This window comes from Telopea speciosissima, chromosome 6 (genome assembly GCF_018873765.1).
Source record: "Telopea speciosissima isolate NSW1024214 ecotype Mountain lineage chromosome 6, Tspe_v1, whole genome shotgun sequence".
NCBI lineage: Eukaryota > Viridiplantae > Streptophyta > Magnoliopsida > Proteales > Proteaceae > Telopea > Telopea speciosissima.
This window is the reverse complement of record NC_057921.1, coordinates 53,484,162-53,501,768: the sequence shown is the minus strand read 5'-3', so window position 1 is coordinate 53,501,768 and position 17,607 is coordinate 53,484,162. Positions and strand designations below refer to the sequence as shown.

Here is a 17,607-nt window from a genome sequence, read left to right as displayed (position 1 = left end):
ATGGCGGGAGCGTCAGCAGCAGCAGCTACTACGGAGATTAATCTCCGCTTTGGAATGCCGTTCTTGAACGGTTCGGATCATCTGTCTTCGTTGAGAAGTGTCAGTTCATCATTCTCTATTCAAATGAGGAGGAGTAGTGAAAGAGGATGTTATGGTGGGAAGAACGATTTCTTCCCTGGCTTATCGATGAAGACGACGGAGGAGGACCATATTGTTGATTTGGGGTCAGTCAACGTTGCTTTGGATCTTGTAAGTGTTCGTTTTGATCGAAAGCTTTGTATTTGTTTCTTTTTCAGTATTTATGTGTTTGGTTTGAGCGGATGGAAATTGGTTAAACCAAAGGTGGCAAGGTGCGAACTTGTTCTTAATTAAAAGAGTTTTCAAAGTTCGCTGGTTAAAAAATACCGAATTGCGCTGTTAGAAGGGCTAATTTTACATTTTTTATTTTTTTTTTAAGAAAGAATAATCTATTTCCGTATTGCTGGAAAGATTATATGGGAGCTGAGATCAACTCCTAGCCTCATTCACCTGGTTTCTCTCTAGTTGTGGACACTGGGCTCTGGGGCGGAGTTTCGTGATGGAGCTGAACTTGGTTATATTTATTTTTCACTTCGTGATTAGTTTAGTTCGGCTAGACAGTTCTCATAAGTGCATGCAATATAATATTCTATGTGTAGCTAGCCCTTTGCTCCTGCAGTGACTAGCAGATTTGGTGATCCCAAATTATTGTCCTTGTTATGTTGAATACAAGCCATATAGGAATATTCAGTTGAAATGGAAGATCATGAAATGTGAAGTTGAGTGGGCATCCCTGTATGAGATCAATGAGAAGTGGCATACTTTGTGAACGTGTTTGACTTAGTTAAAATGGTGATAGAACTCTTCTCCACATAGTTGTCAAGGCGTTGCCTAAGCATTCAGGTGCCTTGGTCGCCTTGCGTCTAGGCCCCCCTCCAACGCCTTGGGTTGCCTAGGTGTGTTCCTACAAATAAACTCTCATATGATGGACCAAAGTGGGAGTGGATTCTTTTTATTGTCTGTAGCATTACAGTTCAAGGATGACATCTACTATTTCCAGTTTACCGACTGAAACTTCACAACAGATTTTAGAGGCAATCAATCTCAAGATATTTTTAACAGAAAACAGGGGATGAGGGTTGGGCCTACTCAACTTAATATACATGCTGTTATTTGATTTTTATCTGGATACTACAAATAAAGGATGCAACTACTCAAGGAAGATGTAAAACTGTTTTTCAAGGTTCATGGATTGGATCCCTTTGGTATTATGATCGCATTGAGAAGTTCTTGAATAGTAATAAAGAGGCTCATAATATCTGACTTCTAATGGTCCACATTTAGTGGTGCAGGCTAGTAAAGCTTAAAGGTCCTGGGTTGAATTGACCCTCGTCAGTTTCAGACAACATTCTGTTTCCTCTAAACAAGCTTTATTTGGGCTTTGATTGTCCATAGCCTATATATTCCACTCCATTTTTCTATGTTCTTACTCAACTTTATCTTGTTTGGCAGCAGTTATGGCAATGGTTTGAATAAAATTGGGATATGTCCCTGTTTCTTTGCTGTAGGGCCGTAGGGGGTATCAATCGGCTGGTTCGGTCTGGTTTCGGTCAGGCTGAATCCTTTCTCGTCCTTAAGCTGGCATTCGACATCCCCATTCACCCCTGGTCGTTCACTGGTTGTGTTTCCCATTCCTATTGGATGGCATCTATAAATGCTTCTGAATATTTCTATGGATTCCTAAAGTATTTTTGTTCAAGTATCAGAATAGTATTTGTGACTTTTAGTTGCATTATGAAATTGATGATGTAGGCCATTAGTTGTATTCATTATGCTCTGAATTGTCATGCTATTCTGATTTATTTGTTTTAGCATTCAATATATAACCTTTGTTATTTTTAAGTTGTTTAGAATAAGGTGAACTCTTCTTTTGGCCTTCAGTCGAGCAATAATAATTCGGGGGGAACAAGTATATGTAAAAATGCTCAGAGAAAAACGAAGATAGTTTGTACGATCGGTCCTTCTACGTGCACACGTGAAATGATATGGAAATTGGCAGAAGCTGGAATGAACGTGGCGCGGTTAAATATGTCCCATGGAGATCATGCTTCACACCAGAAAACTATTGATCTGGTTAAAGAATACAATGAACAATTTGAAGACAAGGTTATTGCCATAATGCTTGATACCAAGGTATGTTGAGTGCTTACAACTTTTACATTATTGTTTTCTGATTCTGCAACTCAACTCGACTAAACCTTATCGCAATTTAATGGGGTCAGCTTCATGGGTCCTGTTTTCTGAATATCTCCCCTGAAATAATTATCTCAAGCTCTAGTCATAAAATTGGAATGATGACTTGCAAACATGTAGACTTGCTTGAAATACCAGCTTGGCTCCCTCCCCATTCCACCTTGGATATGCAAGATCTTTCTGCTTTTAGTTTGGTTCTTGCCATGTTCGGCCAATACTTCACCTTTGGTGGATATGACAATACATAGAGAGAGAGAGATGTCTCATGTTTTTCTTGTGAACAATCCAAATAATGTAGTGAAATGGTCAGAGCGATTGGGCGAGAATTTGATCTTTGTCAAAGTATAGACCTCTTGGAATGAATATTTACTTCCTAAGAAGGTTTTAATGGGAGAACCGAAGAAAGCATACTTTAATACTTTAGGAAATGTCCTTGCATCTTTAATCCCTGTCTTACAATGCCTCTCTTGCATGAATTTGTCATATTTTGTGTTACTTGTTACAGAAGCATTGGATATAGCATACTACCTTACCTGCTCATTACATAAACTCTTGGAGAACCATAATGCAGTATCTAAATATTGCATTAAATGTTGCATGACTATTACTGTCTTATACACACCTTCTGATGTTTTTTGCCTACTTAACTGTTATGTGTCTAGTGGGGCCCACTCTAGTGTGTGGGCGCTAGATTGGGCCAGCCTAGTAAGGGATAGGTTAAAGGACTTGATTTAACGCGTTCCATCAGCTTCGGAGCTTTTGGCGTATCGGTCAAGTACCTAACATTTGGTATCAAAGCTGGGCACCACATCACGGGTTCGAGTCATAGAAAGGGCTACCTGGAGTAGAGTGAAAGCCGTCAAGAAAGGGCTACCTGCCGCCAGACAAAAACCTTGGAGCAGAGTGGAGCCGCTTGGAAAGGGCTACCTACCGCCAGAGTGAAAGCTGCCTAGAGTGAGAGCCGCCAAGGATGACGGCTGTGGAAGCTTGGTGGTCTGTTATGTGCTTAGTGGGGCCCACTCTAGTGTATGGGTGCTAGATTGGGCCAGCCTAGTATGTGATAGATTAAAAGGCTTGATTTAATACGTTCCATCAGCTTCGAAGCTTTTGGCATATCGGTCAAGTACCTAACAATAACTGTGCATGATGTTAGTAAATATGTCATCCTATACATAAATATCGTTTTTTTTTCTTAAAATAAAAACTTCTTTTTAATGAGCTATGAAATTTTATCTTGTCTAATACACATTTAATATTGTAAGTGTATTAAAAGATTAGGTCACATTCCTCAGAGGGAAAAAAGAAAAGAAAAAGAACACACACATGAAGGAGAAAGGAAGGAGAAAAAAAAGTTTCTTTCCCTGAGTCAGTTTTTTTTTTTACTGCTGCTGGTTGTAAGTTTGTTGTAATATCAGAAAGGGGTTCACTTATTTTGATATATTTATATATATATCATGTAGCTCAGATAACTGGCAAGTAGATGCTTCCAGATATGATGGCCATTCTGCCAATCATGGGATTCAAGATAATGAAGAAAAAAATGGGTCTGAAGTGTTCACAAATGCCCAAATTGATAGATGATGTTCTTTACGTATGTGGTTCGCAGAGTAAAGATTTTTATTTTCCTTAGTATCTGTGGCTCTTTGAAGTTTGTGTCTGGCTTGCAGCATGTTGTTGCTTAATGGCTCTACACTAAAGCCCCTAGCAAAAGAAGGGATGCCTTGGATCTGCAGCTTCTTGTTGAATTTTCTTTCTAAACCTTTTTTGTTGTATAGAAGTAAGATATTCTGTGGGAGAGGAGAAAACAATAGAGCAAGTTTATTTTCCTCTTTGCATCTTTGCATGTCCATTTCCTGTGTATAAACTCTGGTTGTAGCTCTTTATGTAAAGGAATACTTCATTTGGTCTGGGAAAATGCTGTGTATTGTATTACCACTTTTGGCTGAACGGTTGGAACATTTTAAAAAGGTACAAAAAAATAGTCATACAAAGACAGCTTGCAAGAATTGAGTTTACAACCTGTCACACTTCATTGCCAGGACAGTGCATCCAGACCAAATGGATTAATTGAAAATTGAACTACTTTATAGTAAAGTTTCTTACAATTTATACAATGAAGTTGTGAGGCAAACACAAATCTTGACGTCATAGTTGTCATCGCGACAAGGCGATCCAAGGTGGTGACAGAGGCAAAAAAAACCAAGGCGCCTGTCTAAGCGTCTCCTAGGCGACCTACGAGGAAAGGGCCTCTGGATGGCTAGGTGGAGACTAGGCGATGGCTTGACAACTATGGCTGACATTAATAATAAATACCGAATGGTAGATGAAAGTCACCAGATTTGCAGTGATTAATCCAATTCCCGTCAAAAAATGGAAGAAGAATTTGGCTAATCATGTCGAATTTATAATGAATTCGATGTTGGTCTATCAAGGTAAGAGAGAGGAATTTTTTAATTTCATTTGAAGATCTTATTCTCGGTATTCATATTTTCTCTTGAATTGAACATGTTATTTATAATGGCTTGGGGAAAAAGAACGAAAAAAGATATCACAAACCATGATAGATAGTTGACAAGAACATCATGAACCGTAGTGCTCATCAATTACCCTACGTTTGGAAGGCATCTCTGGACCATCTTCTTTCCAGTTTGTCTTCCCCTTCATATGAGAACTTTTACTTGTAATGGCTAAAAACAGTAATATCCCATAAATACCGTACTAAATATTACTCTATTATTTAATACATGATATGAATTTAAATAGTGAACGCAATATAAATAAGTGAGGGTAGAGGCAGGGAGAGACTATTGAGATGGATCTGAATAGAAACAGTTATATAATTGTGGAGTTTTTTTTTTTTTTTGGGGGGGGGGGGGGGTGTGGTGGGTTGTTGAATTTATGTAATACATATTTACAGCTACCTCATTGAGAGGCCAGAGAGGGTGACAGAAAGAGGAAGTGCTCATAGATAGTTTCTTGCCTAAAATTGAGAATGGGAGAGGAAGAGAAACATGACAGAGTGTAAAGAGTATAGGTGTCAAAATTATTTTATGACTGAATTAAGGGGGATAGAGATGGAGAGAGAAGATGGTTTTTGATCCTATTCTCTGTTATACTGATTTTGGAAGATTCTTTCTATCTCCTCCAATATAAAAAAATGCAGGCCAGGTGTTGTACATTTATGGAGTTACCATATATATATATATATATCTGTGTGTGTGTATTTTGTTTGAGAGCATAGTTATGGTTTCTACTATTTCAATATGTTGAGGAAATAATAAATTGAGTGCAAATTAATTTATTTAAAGGCAGCAGCTGTTGGCCTGACCAAGCCTGAGACTCCCCCCTTCTTTTCTTTTCATGGTGGGTGGGATTACTTTTAATATGGATAGGGTTGCATTTGGACGTTCTTATGAGTTATGACCTAACTGCACTGATCCTGCCTGAGATCTGATGTCAGCCTTTTCTATTTTCTCCTTTCCAGCTTATGAATTTACTAACCCAATAATCTGAAGCCCACTTCAACCTGGGGCTGGTACTTAGAGGTTGTTATCCTTAGTGTTCAACTAGAAACAACCCTGGCACACCTCTACATACATTTTGTTGTATATTCTTTGACTATGAACTGTAAGTGGAACTGTGATTAGATTATGCATAAATCTTGTGGTGCTCACTGGTCAGACTGTCTTGATTTAGGATGGTTAAGTTAAATCGGTTTCATCAGCTGCCGAACAAATTTTTTTTCTATTTTAAATAAGGGTGAGAATTTTTTTTTTTTTTTTTAGGGGGGTGGGAAGAACTAATAAGGTTGGGAGTTTTTACCAAACAAGAAAACAGTGATGCGAGTACGATATCTTGGAGATTTAATAACCTCATTCATCTAAACCTACTAATCTACTTTACTCTTTTGATATATTTGTATTCCACCTGAAGAGATTTAATAGAGGGTGGGCCTTGGTGCAACGGTAAAGGTTGCTCTATTGTGACCAAGTGGTCACGGGTTCGAGTCTGGAAACAGCCTCTCTGAGAAAGCAGGGGTAAGGCTGTGTACATTATGACCCTCCCCAGACCCTGCAGTGGCGGGAGCCACTTGCACTGGGAACACCCTTTTTCTGAAGAGATTTAACGACTTCATGAATTTATACCTTCTCATGGCCATCATTAAGTGTGATGGTGGGAGCTCAGCCTGCAAGCCTGAAGACACAGGTTTGAGTCTGAGGGCGGCCGATTCGTGCAAAATATGCCGAATGTTAGGACCTCCCCCAATCCACTGCCCCTGGGATCCCGTGAAATCAGGACATGCACCAGGTTGCTGCTACTTTTTTTATACTTTTATTTTTCTTTGTAATGTGTATGAACCAAATTATTTGGATTAGAATATTGCCACAAGTGTTCTGTTACGTTCTTTGCAAGTTACAATCAGATATATTACTTATTTTTTCACTTTTTTCCATAAAAGAATTGCTGTGTCATGCTAGAATCTTCTTCATGTAGGGCCCTGAGGTTAGAAGTGGAGACGTGCCACAACCAATTTTGCTCAAGGAGGGACAGGAATTCAATTTTACCATTAAAAGAGGAGTCAGCACCGAGACCTCTGTTAGTGTAAACTATGATGACTTTGTGAATGATGTTGAGGTTGGGGACATACTACTGGTTGATGGTAAGTGTTGTCACTGTTAACAAAACATGGTGCAACCCCCAAAAAAAATGTTACCAGGGAAATTCAGTTATATTTCCAACTAATTAAATCTTTTATGCTGTGTCTGATTGGATGTAAACGTTGCAAAGTAAAATGAAGTAAAAAGAAAAACAAATGGAAAATTCTGACTAAAATAGAAAACTATTGTGTGACTAACTTAAATGTTTACTAAATAAAGGAACTAAAATTTTCAACTAGATTCTTTAGATTTTTCTAGAAAAAATATATCAAAAGAAATATTTTACATCACTTTTAAACTACAATATGAAATATCACTACTTTTAGATCATGATTTTTATATTTCCCTTGAAGTTAGAAAATTTTACCTCCAATTACATTGAGGTCAAAGGAAAAACATTTTTTGGCCAGACCTTACATGACTATGCTTCTAATTCTACTTCTTTTTGTACCATCCATGTTGAAAATAATATTACACTTTCTCTCACATGAAGCTTGTCTAACTTCTATTTTGGATGCCCATTTAATCTCTCAATGGGCTACGGATAACTGAACTTGTAGTGGTCCAAGCCTACATTGCATGGGTTTGGCTTGTTAAGTTAAATTAGGTTAATCTCATGCTCAGGGAAAAGCACAGTGGATGGCATAAGTGATTTACTGTCTCCTCTCTAACCATGCACTTGAGATAAGGTCCATATCTGTATCCTTTTCTGCATCATATCTCCTATTAATGGGGCTAGAACGCACTAAACAGAAAGTATTATACCCAACCCACAATTAGGACCGTTGACCAAGTATTACAATAGTATAAGTAGCTTGATAACTACAGTAACCAGGGTTTGGATTGATCTTAAGTGCAGGCCTCGTATAGTGATATGATAACAGTGTCCTCAAATAATATGGTAATCCAATGGTTGGATTAGTAATTACAGCAGGGGAAACAGAGTAGAACCTATAGAACTCAAATTTAGCAACTATTGAGATCTCACAACCTGCTGGACAAATCAGCAACTACTTTGGAACTAATGTAGGGTCTGGTTAAATGGAGTAAACCTCCAAATTTCACAGCCAACTGATGGCTAGATTGATAGATATGATCAAAGGTCTGAAATTAGAAGGTGAGAACAGATTCAATAACTTACCAACTTTTAGCAGAACCAACCATTAGATGAGGCTGAGATTTGGGTCGATGGAAGGTCTCCAATAATGGAATCTGCTAAAGACAAGGGATCACTGCAGCAGCAGAAAACTCCAGATATCATCAATTGAAGGGCTTGAACCAGGCAATGGATAATCCTACGCTTTTGGACTAGCTTCTTAACCCGCACTTGTCCACGGTGCGAGAACCATTGCCTACTTGTCACTGCATCCAGGCACTGATGCGGCGCGTTGCTTAGAGGGGATGCCGTAGGCAACCATCTTTTTTTCATAACACCAAAAGATGTATGGCTAAACGTTGATGCCAAAGCATCACAGAATCAGCAGTGTTATTGTCACTACGCCCACACACATATGATTGAGCTGTGGTAAAAAAAAGATGGCCTGCGTTCAAGAAGATAGAGCCCTGTCTCCTCACGCCCACTTCCAATAATCCTCTTTGTCACCAAATCTTGAAAAAGACAATGAGAAGGAAAGAAGGTGACACAACAATTAAAGGATTGGGTTAAGTGACTTGCAGATAGGAGGTTAGTGGCAAAGTTTGAAACATGAGGAACATAGTCAAGATATATAGAAGAGGTAACCTGTACACTACCCTTACCAGAGATAGAGGAAAGAGAACCATCAACGACTCTAACCTTATTCCTACTAGAGCAAACAGAGTATGAGTCATAACATTGCCAATCATGTGATCGGTGGCTCCAGAATCAATGACCCAAGAAATGGAAGTAACTGAGGTAGAGGCCTGCAAGGCTGGAGCCGAAGAAAGTGGCTGATCTGAAACTGGGGTTGTGAAGAAGAGCTACCCAACTCTGACATAACCCATCAAAAAGTTGCAAGATCTTCCCTTGTGAGGGAACTGTGGTCTGCCTGTAGTCCATATAGATACCCCTGGGTTCAGTTTCAGCCATCATGAAGTGTGCTCTAGCTTCCCCTCTCCTGCCACCATGCATACCAGTAAGTGCAAGTCTAGGGGGACAGCCATGAAGTATCCAACAAGTCTCCCTAGTGTGCCTGGGTTTGCCACAATGGTCACATCTTAGCCTATCTCTATCATCCCCACGGTTTGGCCCTTGGCCTCTTCCTCCACCATATCAATCACAGTACTAAAAAAAAATTCCACCAAGTAAACAAACCATAAACCTTTAAGAAATTTGAATCAAATGCACACTTCAAAGTGTGGGTTCATCCCATTACAACTCATAGGACCCAATTAGGGTAACTCACCAACAACCAACCATAGTTTTTTTTGGTAAATAAGTATATTACCGAACCCCGAGAGGGGGCAAGGAAGAGAGAACAAAAATAACAAGAAACGGGAAGGGAGAGAACAAGAAGGAAAAAAAAGGGGGGGGCAATCAACCAGCCTACGCAGAGGAGGAAGACCGCAAAAGGGTAATATCAAGGCCCCAAAAAGTCAAAATATGCCTGTTCCTAGGGTTATCCGTGGAATGCTCTGACGGATACAGCTGAGCTTGGAAGATACATCGAAGGAGATGGCTTTCCAAATCACATCAAACGATCTAGATTTGGAAGTCCATCTCCTGAGGTTCCTTTCCATCCAGATATGGTGAATAGCAGCGCTAAAAACTAGCTTCCCGATAGTGTCGCAAATGGAGTTCCCAGGAAAAGACTTGAGCAACCAGAGCCATTGGCGGTCAAAACTCCGGATCCTTCTACTACGCGGGCAGATAGAGGACAAAGCCTTTTTCCAAATGGTGGAGGTGAAGGGGCAGTCAAAGAAGAGATGAGAGATATCTTCACGGCCAATCCAACAAAGGTTGCAAGAGGGGGGGGGCGGGGATAGTGCGGTGTATGAGGAAGGCTTGGGTAGGCAGGCAAAGTCTGAGGGGTCTCCAAACGGTTTGGCTATGGCGGGGGATGTGGCCTTTGAACCAGACTAAGTTGTGCCAGGGGACAGAAGGGCTAGGGTCTCTGGAAAGTTTCCAAGCAGAAGAGGAGGAGAAGAGACCATTGGGGGAGGGAAGCCAGATGACCATATCCGCGCGAGGGGGGTTAGAGTGCTGCAACGGGGGAAGGGTTGCCCAGATCTGAGAGATGATGCCGGGGTTGAGGAAGGGGTGAGGTTCAAGAACCAGAGGAGATGAGGGAGGAGACAGGGGCAGCCTTGGGGAGGCCAGAGGAATAGATGGCTCTGGGACCAAGAAGGTTATAGAGGATCCCTAAAGGATGCCAAAGGTCAAGCTAGAGAGAGGTGGAGATGCCGTCAGCAATGGAAGAGGAGATTCCACGAAGGGCAAGGGGGCGAAGGGAGAGGCTCTTACGCCAAATCCAAGAGGAGTCAGCAGGGATGGAGATAGTCCAGATGGAGTCAGATTTAAGGAGATGAGAATGGACCCAGGAAACCCAGATAGAATCCTAACGGGAAGAGATTCTCCAGAGGAGCTTAAGGATGCTCGCCGTGTTGGAGTCACGGATGCGGTGGAGGCCCAGACCACCCTCGGATTTTGGGAGGCAGATGGACTTCCAACTGACAGGGTGGAGAAATCTGGGGGTATCAGTCTCCTTCCAAAGGAAGGTGCAGAGGATGCGCTCAATGGCCTTGATGGTGGAGTTAGGGATGTTAAAGATACTTGTCCAGTAGAGGTAGGAAGCTTGGAGGACCGAGCGGATACATTCCAGTCTTCCAGGCTCCTTGTTCGCCTTGGGCGCCCATGACGGTGTCGCCTTGCTTTTTGATCCTCTAAAACGCCATGGTTGCCTTCCCGCCTTGATAACTATGCAACCAACACTAGATTGCGGTCAAACATAGCATTTTAGATGAAAGAATGAACAAATAACTGAATTTGGCGGTACCTGTCAATCCATGGGGAAACAAGTTGTACTCCAACCACTCAAACCTTCAGCAACCGAGGCAATGGTGGGTTGAAAGGGACCCTTTGGGCGATTCTAACAAGCCTGGTTCCACCTTCAAGCGATGTTTGATAAGAGAGAAAGAGGGTCTGAACTCTGAACCAAAAGTCTGGCAGTACCCCCTGTTTTTTTCCCTTGTTCTTCAATCTGTCTTCACAGCTTCAAATCTTCTCCATTAAGTCTTCTAGTTGATGAGGGAACACCTTAAGAAGGTCATCTTACATTCTTACATAGTACAGCCTATATTGGAGCCCTCTACTCTTCTAGGGTTCCAAAAAAGAGGCACAATGGAGATACAAGCTGCTGGTTGACTCTCAAACCAGCTCTGATACCAAGTTCAAAGTAATGGAAGAGATTAAAGTGAGAGAAGAGAAGAGGAGAGGAGAGGATGAGAAGAAGAAGAAATCGATTTATGTAATTCCTCATATTATAAGCAACAACAACAACAACACAGCCTTATCCCAACTAAATGGGGTCGGCTACATGGATCCTTTCAAAAACAAAGGGGGAGAGAAATCGATTCTCTCCCCAAGACATTGCATGCACTCTTTCTCTCCTTCCCTTTGGTTTTTCTTGGTGACTTTTCTTGAGCTGTTGTGAAGGGTATTTTATAATTTTTTTCACCACTGAGGTAAAAGGAAATTATTTATGTTCACATTATGCATTCTGATGGTTTGTGAAATTTGTTCCCATTGGACCCAAAAAAAAATTTTTAATTTGTTCCCAATGTTATGATTGCTGCAAAGTGCATTCATGTTTTGACAGAATTTGAATGTGTGCTTGATATGTCAACTTTGTGAATCCCTTTTAATGAGTTATTTTATTCGCTGTGATAGGAGGAATGATGTCATTTACAGTAAAGTCAAAAACAAAGGATTTGGTTAAATGTGAAGTTATTGATGGTGGGGAACTCAAATCAAGGCGTCATTTAAATGTCCGCGGAAAAAGTGCAAGTCTCCCTTCAATAACAGGTCACCTTTGGTTTCTGCTTTGGGAGAATGTTTATGTACATATTTATTCTTCACTCATCTATTATTTCCTTTTGTGCTTATAATGAAATATCTACTCTAGTATAAATGCTTGTGCTGTGACTTCTATTTGTACAGAAAAAGATTGGGAAGATATCAAGTTTGGGGTGGACAACAGAGTTGATTTCTATGCTGTGTCTTTTGTAAAGGATGCTAAAGTAGTCCATGAATTGAAAGACTATCTCAAAAGTAAAATTTCTCTATCTATGTTATTTCCCCCCCAATTTTATGTGTATTTCCACTGTTCTTGGGAAGATTCATAAAATAAATTTTCTGTTGTAGGCTGCAACGCGGATATTCATGTCATTGTTAAAATAGAAAGTGCAGATTCCATACCAAATCTTGATTCGATAATTTCAGCATCTGATGGGGTAAGATGTCTTTGAGGTTGACACTACCACTCCTATTCTCTTCTCATGCGGTCAAGTGTCCATGAGAGTCTATGAATGAATTATTTATAATAAATTTATATCTTATGTTGAAATGAAAACTGAGTCTTCAACATGCGAAAGAACTATACAGTGATTGGAATAATACTGCTTCTCAAGTGGTTTTCATCTTCTCTTACTGATAGGCAATGGTCGCTCGAGGAGACCTTGGAGCTGAACTTCCAATCGAAGATGTTCCTTTGTTGCAGGTATTATTATTTTATTCTTTTTGGATAGTAAATCATATCTCATTTATTGTCCAAGATGTTTTCAGTTTCTTTGCTTTCGCTTTTTTCTAAAATCAGCTGTAGTAGTATAGTGATTGTGTGCTAGCAGTCAGTTGTAAAACATATGGAACATGGTCTGATAAATATTCTAGTGTGAGTTTTGTGGAGTATAACCAACCAGTTTTTTCCAGAGTCTGATTAAGTTTCATGACACACTCACATGATTTTGTTGATAAATAAGTTCATTGATAAAGTTGATTTGAAAGTAGTTGTAGATTATGAAGAATGAACAAGATCATAGCTAAAATAGGTGCTTTTCTATTGGAAAGAGTGAGAGGAAGCCAATGCCGGGAGACCTAGGTTGAAAGAGGATTCGAATTAGAGTATGAAACATTGTAAATGCGATTTTAAATTATGGTTGTTCGACTCCTAGGCATGACCTAGGCGATCAGGGGGTCTAGGTAATACTTGCATACACAATGGCTAAGTTAGCACATTGCCCCATTGGCAATCAGATTGCACATAGGTTGCCTTTTAGCTTGGTGTCTACTCAGCTAATAAAATGTTGTATATAGGGAGTTGGGGACTGTCTGAATGACACCTCTATAGGTGTATTTAGAACATGTAACCTTATTTTGATTGCCCCTTGTCTTATTTCCAAAATTTATTTAAATTAGGAGTAAAAAAGGGTTTTCAAAATAATTTGAAAGTGACTTACCATTATGTCATTATCAAAAGCTGTTATTGTGTTTCATGTTTTTCGAGTAGACATGTGAAACGATACGATTTTACCCTCAGTGAAAGAAAAAGTGTGTCATACTAAGAGCCTAAGAGGGCAACAAAATAAGGTTACAAATTATTTGACATCTTTAGGGGTGTCAACAAGAAAATCCTATTATATATAGAGAAAGGCTCTTTCAGCCTACGGCGTACACTACGCCTCCTCACATGAGTTATTATATTGAATTTTTTTAAAACAATAATGATTAAAAATTCAGTGTGAGGGTGTAGAGAACCCTCTCCCCCCCCCCCCCCCAAACACACACACACACACACACACACACATATATATATAATTTTATTTATTTATTTATTTATTTGTTTATATATATATATTTTTTTTTGGGGGGGGGGGGGGAGGAGGTGGTACATACCATCATTTTCACATGTGGAAAAAATAAGGAACTAAGCAAAATCGATTTTGATTCTCTTCCCAAAGTTTTTAGGTACTCAGCAAACACATATTGTATAATAATATAATGGCTTGAAAGTTTCTCATGACATGAAATTGATCAAACAGGAGGAGATCATTAGAAAGTGTCATAGCGTGCTGAAACCCGTCATAGTAGCGACGAACATGTTGGAAAGCATGATAAATCATCCAACTCCAACAAGGGCAGAAGTATCTGACATTGCAATAGCAGTAAGAGAAAGAGCTGATGCAATCATGCTCTCTGGTGAAACCGCACATGGGAAGTAAGTTATCATGGTAACATGTAATGGATGTAAACCTTTGTCCCCCCCCCCCCCCCCCCTTCCCCCTCTTTTTAAATCAATAAACTTTCCTGGGACTTGCATTTCCTTTATTGTTGATTCAATTTTTCATTTCCTGTGAATCAAGGAAGTCAATTTCATTCAGAGTCCAAAATAAATAATTTCATAAACTTAACAGATTGTCATTTGAGTTAGTTTGATCAAAATTGTCAGCTTAAGCTGTCTGTTTGCAACAGAAATGTTTTAGGCTTTCTTAAAAAACAGTCCAACCTTGCTGCCACCCCAGAGAAAGACAAAGAAAAAACATACAATACTTGAAAAGTTCACCCTGGAACATTCAAGCTTACATTCTGATTTCTTCCACTGAAAACAAAGAAATCATTTTAAATTCTGCTCATATTTTGTAGGCTATGCTTATATTTTGTATACTCATCTAAGACAAGAAAGAAATCTAAAAACAGAAAAGTCATATCTAAGTTAACTGCACTCTGCATCTAAACCAGATGTAACAGCTAGGCTTGTGCAGGGTCAGCCAAGATTCGAAGATCTGCCTGTCCAAATAGGCGAATATAACACAGTGGATCTTCCAATCCACTAACAAGATTGGATCTGATCCAAAGTGGGTTCTCTGATCCTGGTAGTGGATCGGCGATCTCTTATGGATTGGGTTGGGTTCAGTTGGGACCAATCGAAACCCCTATCCCTTAATCTTTTGGGTCAACTACAGTCTTTGACAACAGAAGGCCTGCCCAGGGCCTGGCCTGGTCCAGAAAACAACAAACCCAGCCTTATCCCAACTTAATGGGGTCGGCTACTGGCCTGGTCCAGAAAATGTGATATAAATATCAAAATAATGGTATTGATATTTTTATATGGCATATATGTAATTGCTTTTTTCTTCAAAAGAAAATGTAATTAACATGTCTTCTCTATTTCATACTTTGCTTATTAATGTATGTTTGGGAAAGTTAATTGTTATATTCAATTTCTTATATATGCATATGCTTAAGCCTGTTTTTAGTTTTAGTTCAGCTTGGTCTTAATTTACTTGGGCCTGCAATTATCATGCCAATCCAGCAGTGGGCCTCTCGGCCTGGGCCAGATTCTGTCCAATAACAGTTTGGGGCATGTTATGGTGGGTGGATGCCACTTATTGCCACTCCATTATCTTTTACTTGTTTGTACTATTTTTTTTTCTTGAATGACTCAAAAGTATTGTTTTCCCCCTATTTTTGATTTTCCATTATTATTCCACCTTCTGCAAGTTCAGACAATTTTCCTGTTGAACTGCTTTGGCCAGTTAGATACTTGAAACATGACTTCATTATTCTCCGTTCATACCTTTACTTATGTGAGGATATGAATTGTCAGTAAAGAATGTAGTATGTTTTTGTGTGTGGTTTGTGTGATTACACTTTCATAAAAAAAAGTATGTTTTTGTGTGTGTACTATACCTTCTCCTTGAGCTTACTTAGGCGTTTTTTTATGAACTTCAGGTATCCATTGAAAGCAGTTAAAGTAATGCACACGGTGGCATTGAGGACTGAATCAAGTCTGCTGAACAGCAATACTGCTCCGACTCATTCTGTTGCCTTTAAGGTATGAGAAATGACATGGAGTGGCTTGCTGCTTCCATGTTCTGCAATATACTCTAGGATGAGCATTTCAGTATATAATTTGTTGTAATTGAAAATTATCATTCTGGCTTCAATGGATTTGGAACTTGAACGAGGACTACTGCAAATTAACTAGTTGTGATGGTCCTCACTACTATTTATGCTAAATTATTTCTTAAATAAAATATCTTTAATGACCTTCTTTGAATGTTCTCACAGAGCCATACAAGTACCATGTTTGCTTTCCATGCAACCACAATGGCAAAAACCCTTGGTACTCCTATCATTGTCTTCACAAGAACAGGATCCATGGCTGCACTTTTAAGCCATTACCGGCCATCTGCAACGATCTTTGCCTTCACAAATGTGTAAGTTCCTTTAGAAATCAGTATCATCCCGTTTCATTTTTTATTTGGAGTGGATTTTGATGACCTGGATGCTATATAGATGGCTCCATCTGGTTGCAAGGGGAATCAAGGGAAGGGAAGTGAAATTAAGTCAAAAAATATAAAAGATCTTTTGTAATCATTACCTAACATGATTGTCTAACTTCAAATCATTCTAAATTTGATTATTAAATTTTACTTTGCGATCCATTCCCTTCAATTTGAAAAGTAAAATAAATATTACATCTGAAAGGTCAAATTACTAAGTATGGTAAGAATTTTAAGTTAACTACACAATCATGGTAGGTAATGATGACAAAAGTTTCCTTTCTCTTTTTCAAAATAATTCTCCTTCCCCTTCCCCTTCCCCTTCCCCTCCCATTACTTGCAACCAGACGGAGCCATAGGACATAGATGTGTGGAAAAAATGCATGTATTCAAACACAGGACCCCAGAAAGTTTGATTTGTTAAACAGCCATGCCCTTATGATGTTTATGTTGTCTAACGTTGTCAAAGTTATGTTTATAAAGTATTTCAAATCTGGCTTGGGAAAGTTTTAAAAAACTTTTTTTCAGATTAAATACTTGAGGAGTATGATCATCAATTGTTAATGCCAAAAGACTGGAATTATTTAAAAAGAAATTGCATTAACATCCTTGCTGATGGATGCCCACTCAGGAAAATGTTGAAAACTGGACGTGTTGTCTTGGCTTCTATTTTAAACCACTAGGAAAAATGATGTAGCATTTTAAAGGCTCATATGCCTCTCCTTTTTTTTCCCCTCTCCATGTTGTGGGGTTGATTTGGCACTGTTCTTGGTTTCATCTTCCTCTTTTCTTTCATGAAATGATTTTGCATAGTAATTGCTCAAATGGTGTTTCCTATTGGGCAGGGAACGGGTAAAGCAACGACTGGCACTCTATCATGGTGTAATGTCCATACATATGCAGTTCTCAGATGACGCCGAGGAGACCTTCTCTCGGGCACTAAATCTTTTGCAGGTATTATACTTGTTCCTTGATTTTCTTCTGAACTTCTTTTTTATGTTTTCTCCATATAGTTGAGATTCTCTTGAAATTTCCGTTCACCAGAGTAAGAAACTGCTGGAGGAGGGAGAGCATGTTACCATTGTCCAAAGTGGATTGCAACCAATATGGCGTAAACAATCTACACATCATATTCAAGTCCGTAATGTCAAAGGGTGAGCCATGTGCTTAGGAGGAGCCAGTTAACCTGAATCAAGATTACTTCTTGATTATTTGTGGTCAAATTAAACATTTTGTGTGTAACTTGCACTTTTGCTTGACATCAAAATGCTTTATGTCACCAAATAGGAAGGAAAACATGGGAAAGATCATGAAATAGAAAGAAAAAAAAACAGAAAATTTTAGGCAGTTGTGCAAATTCATTTTTAAAAAAGAAATGAAATGGCTGATAGAAGTTCTTGGTGTTTCAAAGGACCCCATG

At 39.2% G+C, this 17,607-nt stretch overlaps 1 protein-coding gene across 1 annotated transcript; it reads left to right on the top strand.

The window, feature by feature from the left end:
• On the top strand, positions 1 to 17,363 carry LOC122665925 (pyruvate kinase isozyme G, chloroplastic-like). The gene is made up of 12 exons (XM_043862052.1): positions 1 to 249; positions 1,960 to 2,211; positions 6,766 to 6,931; positions 11,797 to 11,931; positions 12,067 to 12,177; positions 12,271 to 12,359; positions 12,563 to 12,625; positions 13,944 to 14,119; positions 15,634 to 15,736; positions 15,973 to 16,121; positions 17,033 to 17,141; positions 17,232 to 17,363. Exons 1-12 carry the CDS (start codon positions 1 to 3, stop codon positions 17,343 to 17,345), a joined length of 1,716 nt encoding a protein of 571 aa, XP_043717987.1. The 3' UTR covers positions 17,346 to 17,363.
• Positions 17,364 to 17,607: the final 244 nt, after the last annotated feature.

Excerpts from the sequence above, each read along its gene's own strand:
- LOC122665925 (XM_043862052.1), top strand. The coding sequence starts at position 1 with ATGGCGGGAGCGTCAGCAGCAGCAGCTACTACGGAGATTAATCTCCGC. Across the intron at positions 250-1,959 it reads TCAACGTTGCTTTGGATCTT|TCGAGCAATAATAATTCGGG; the intron begins GTAAGTGTTCGT and ends TTTGGCCTTCAG. Across the intron at positions 15,737-15,972 it reads CTCATTCTGTTGCCTTTAAG|AGCCATACAAGTACCATGTT; the intron begins GTATGAGAAATG and ends ATGTTCTCACAG.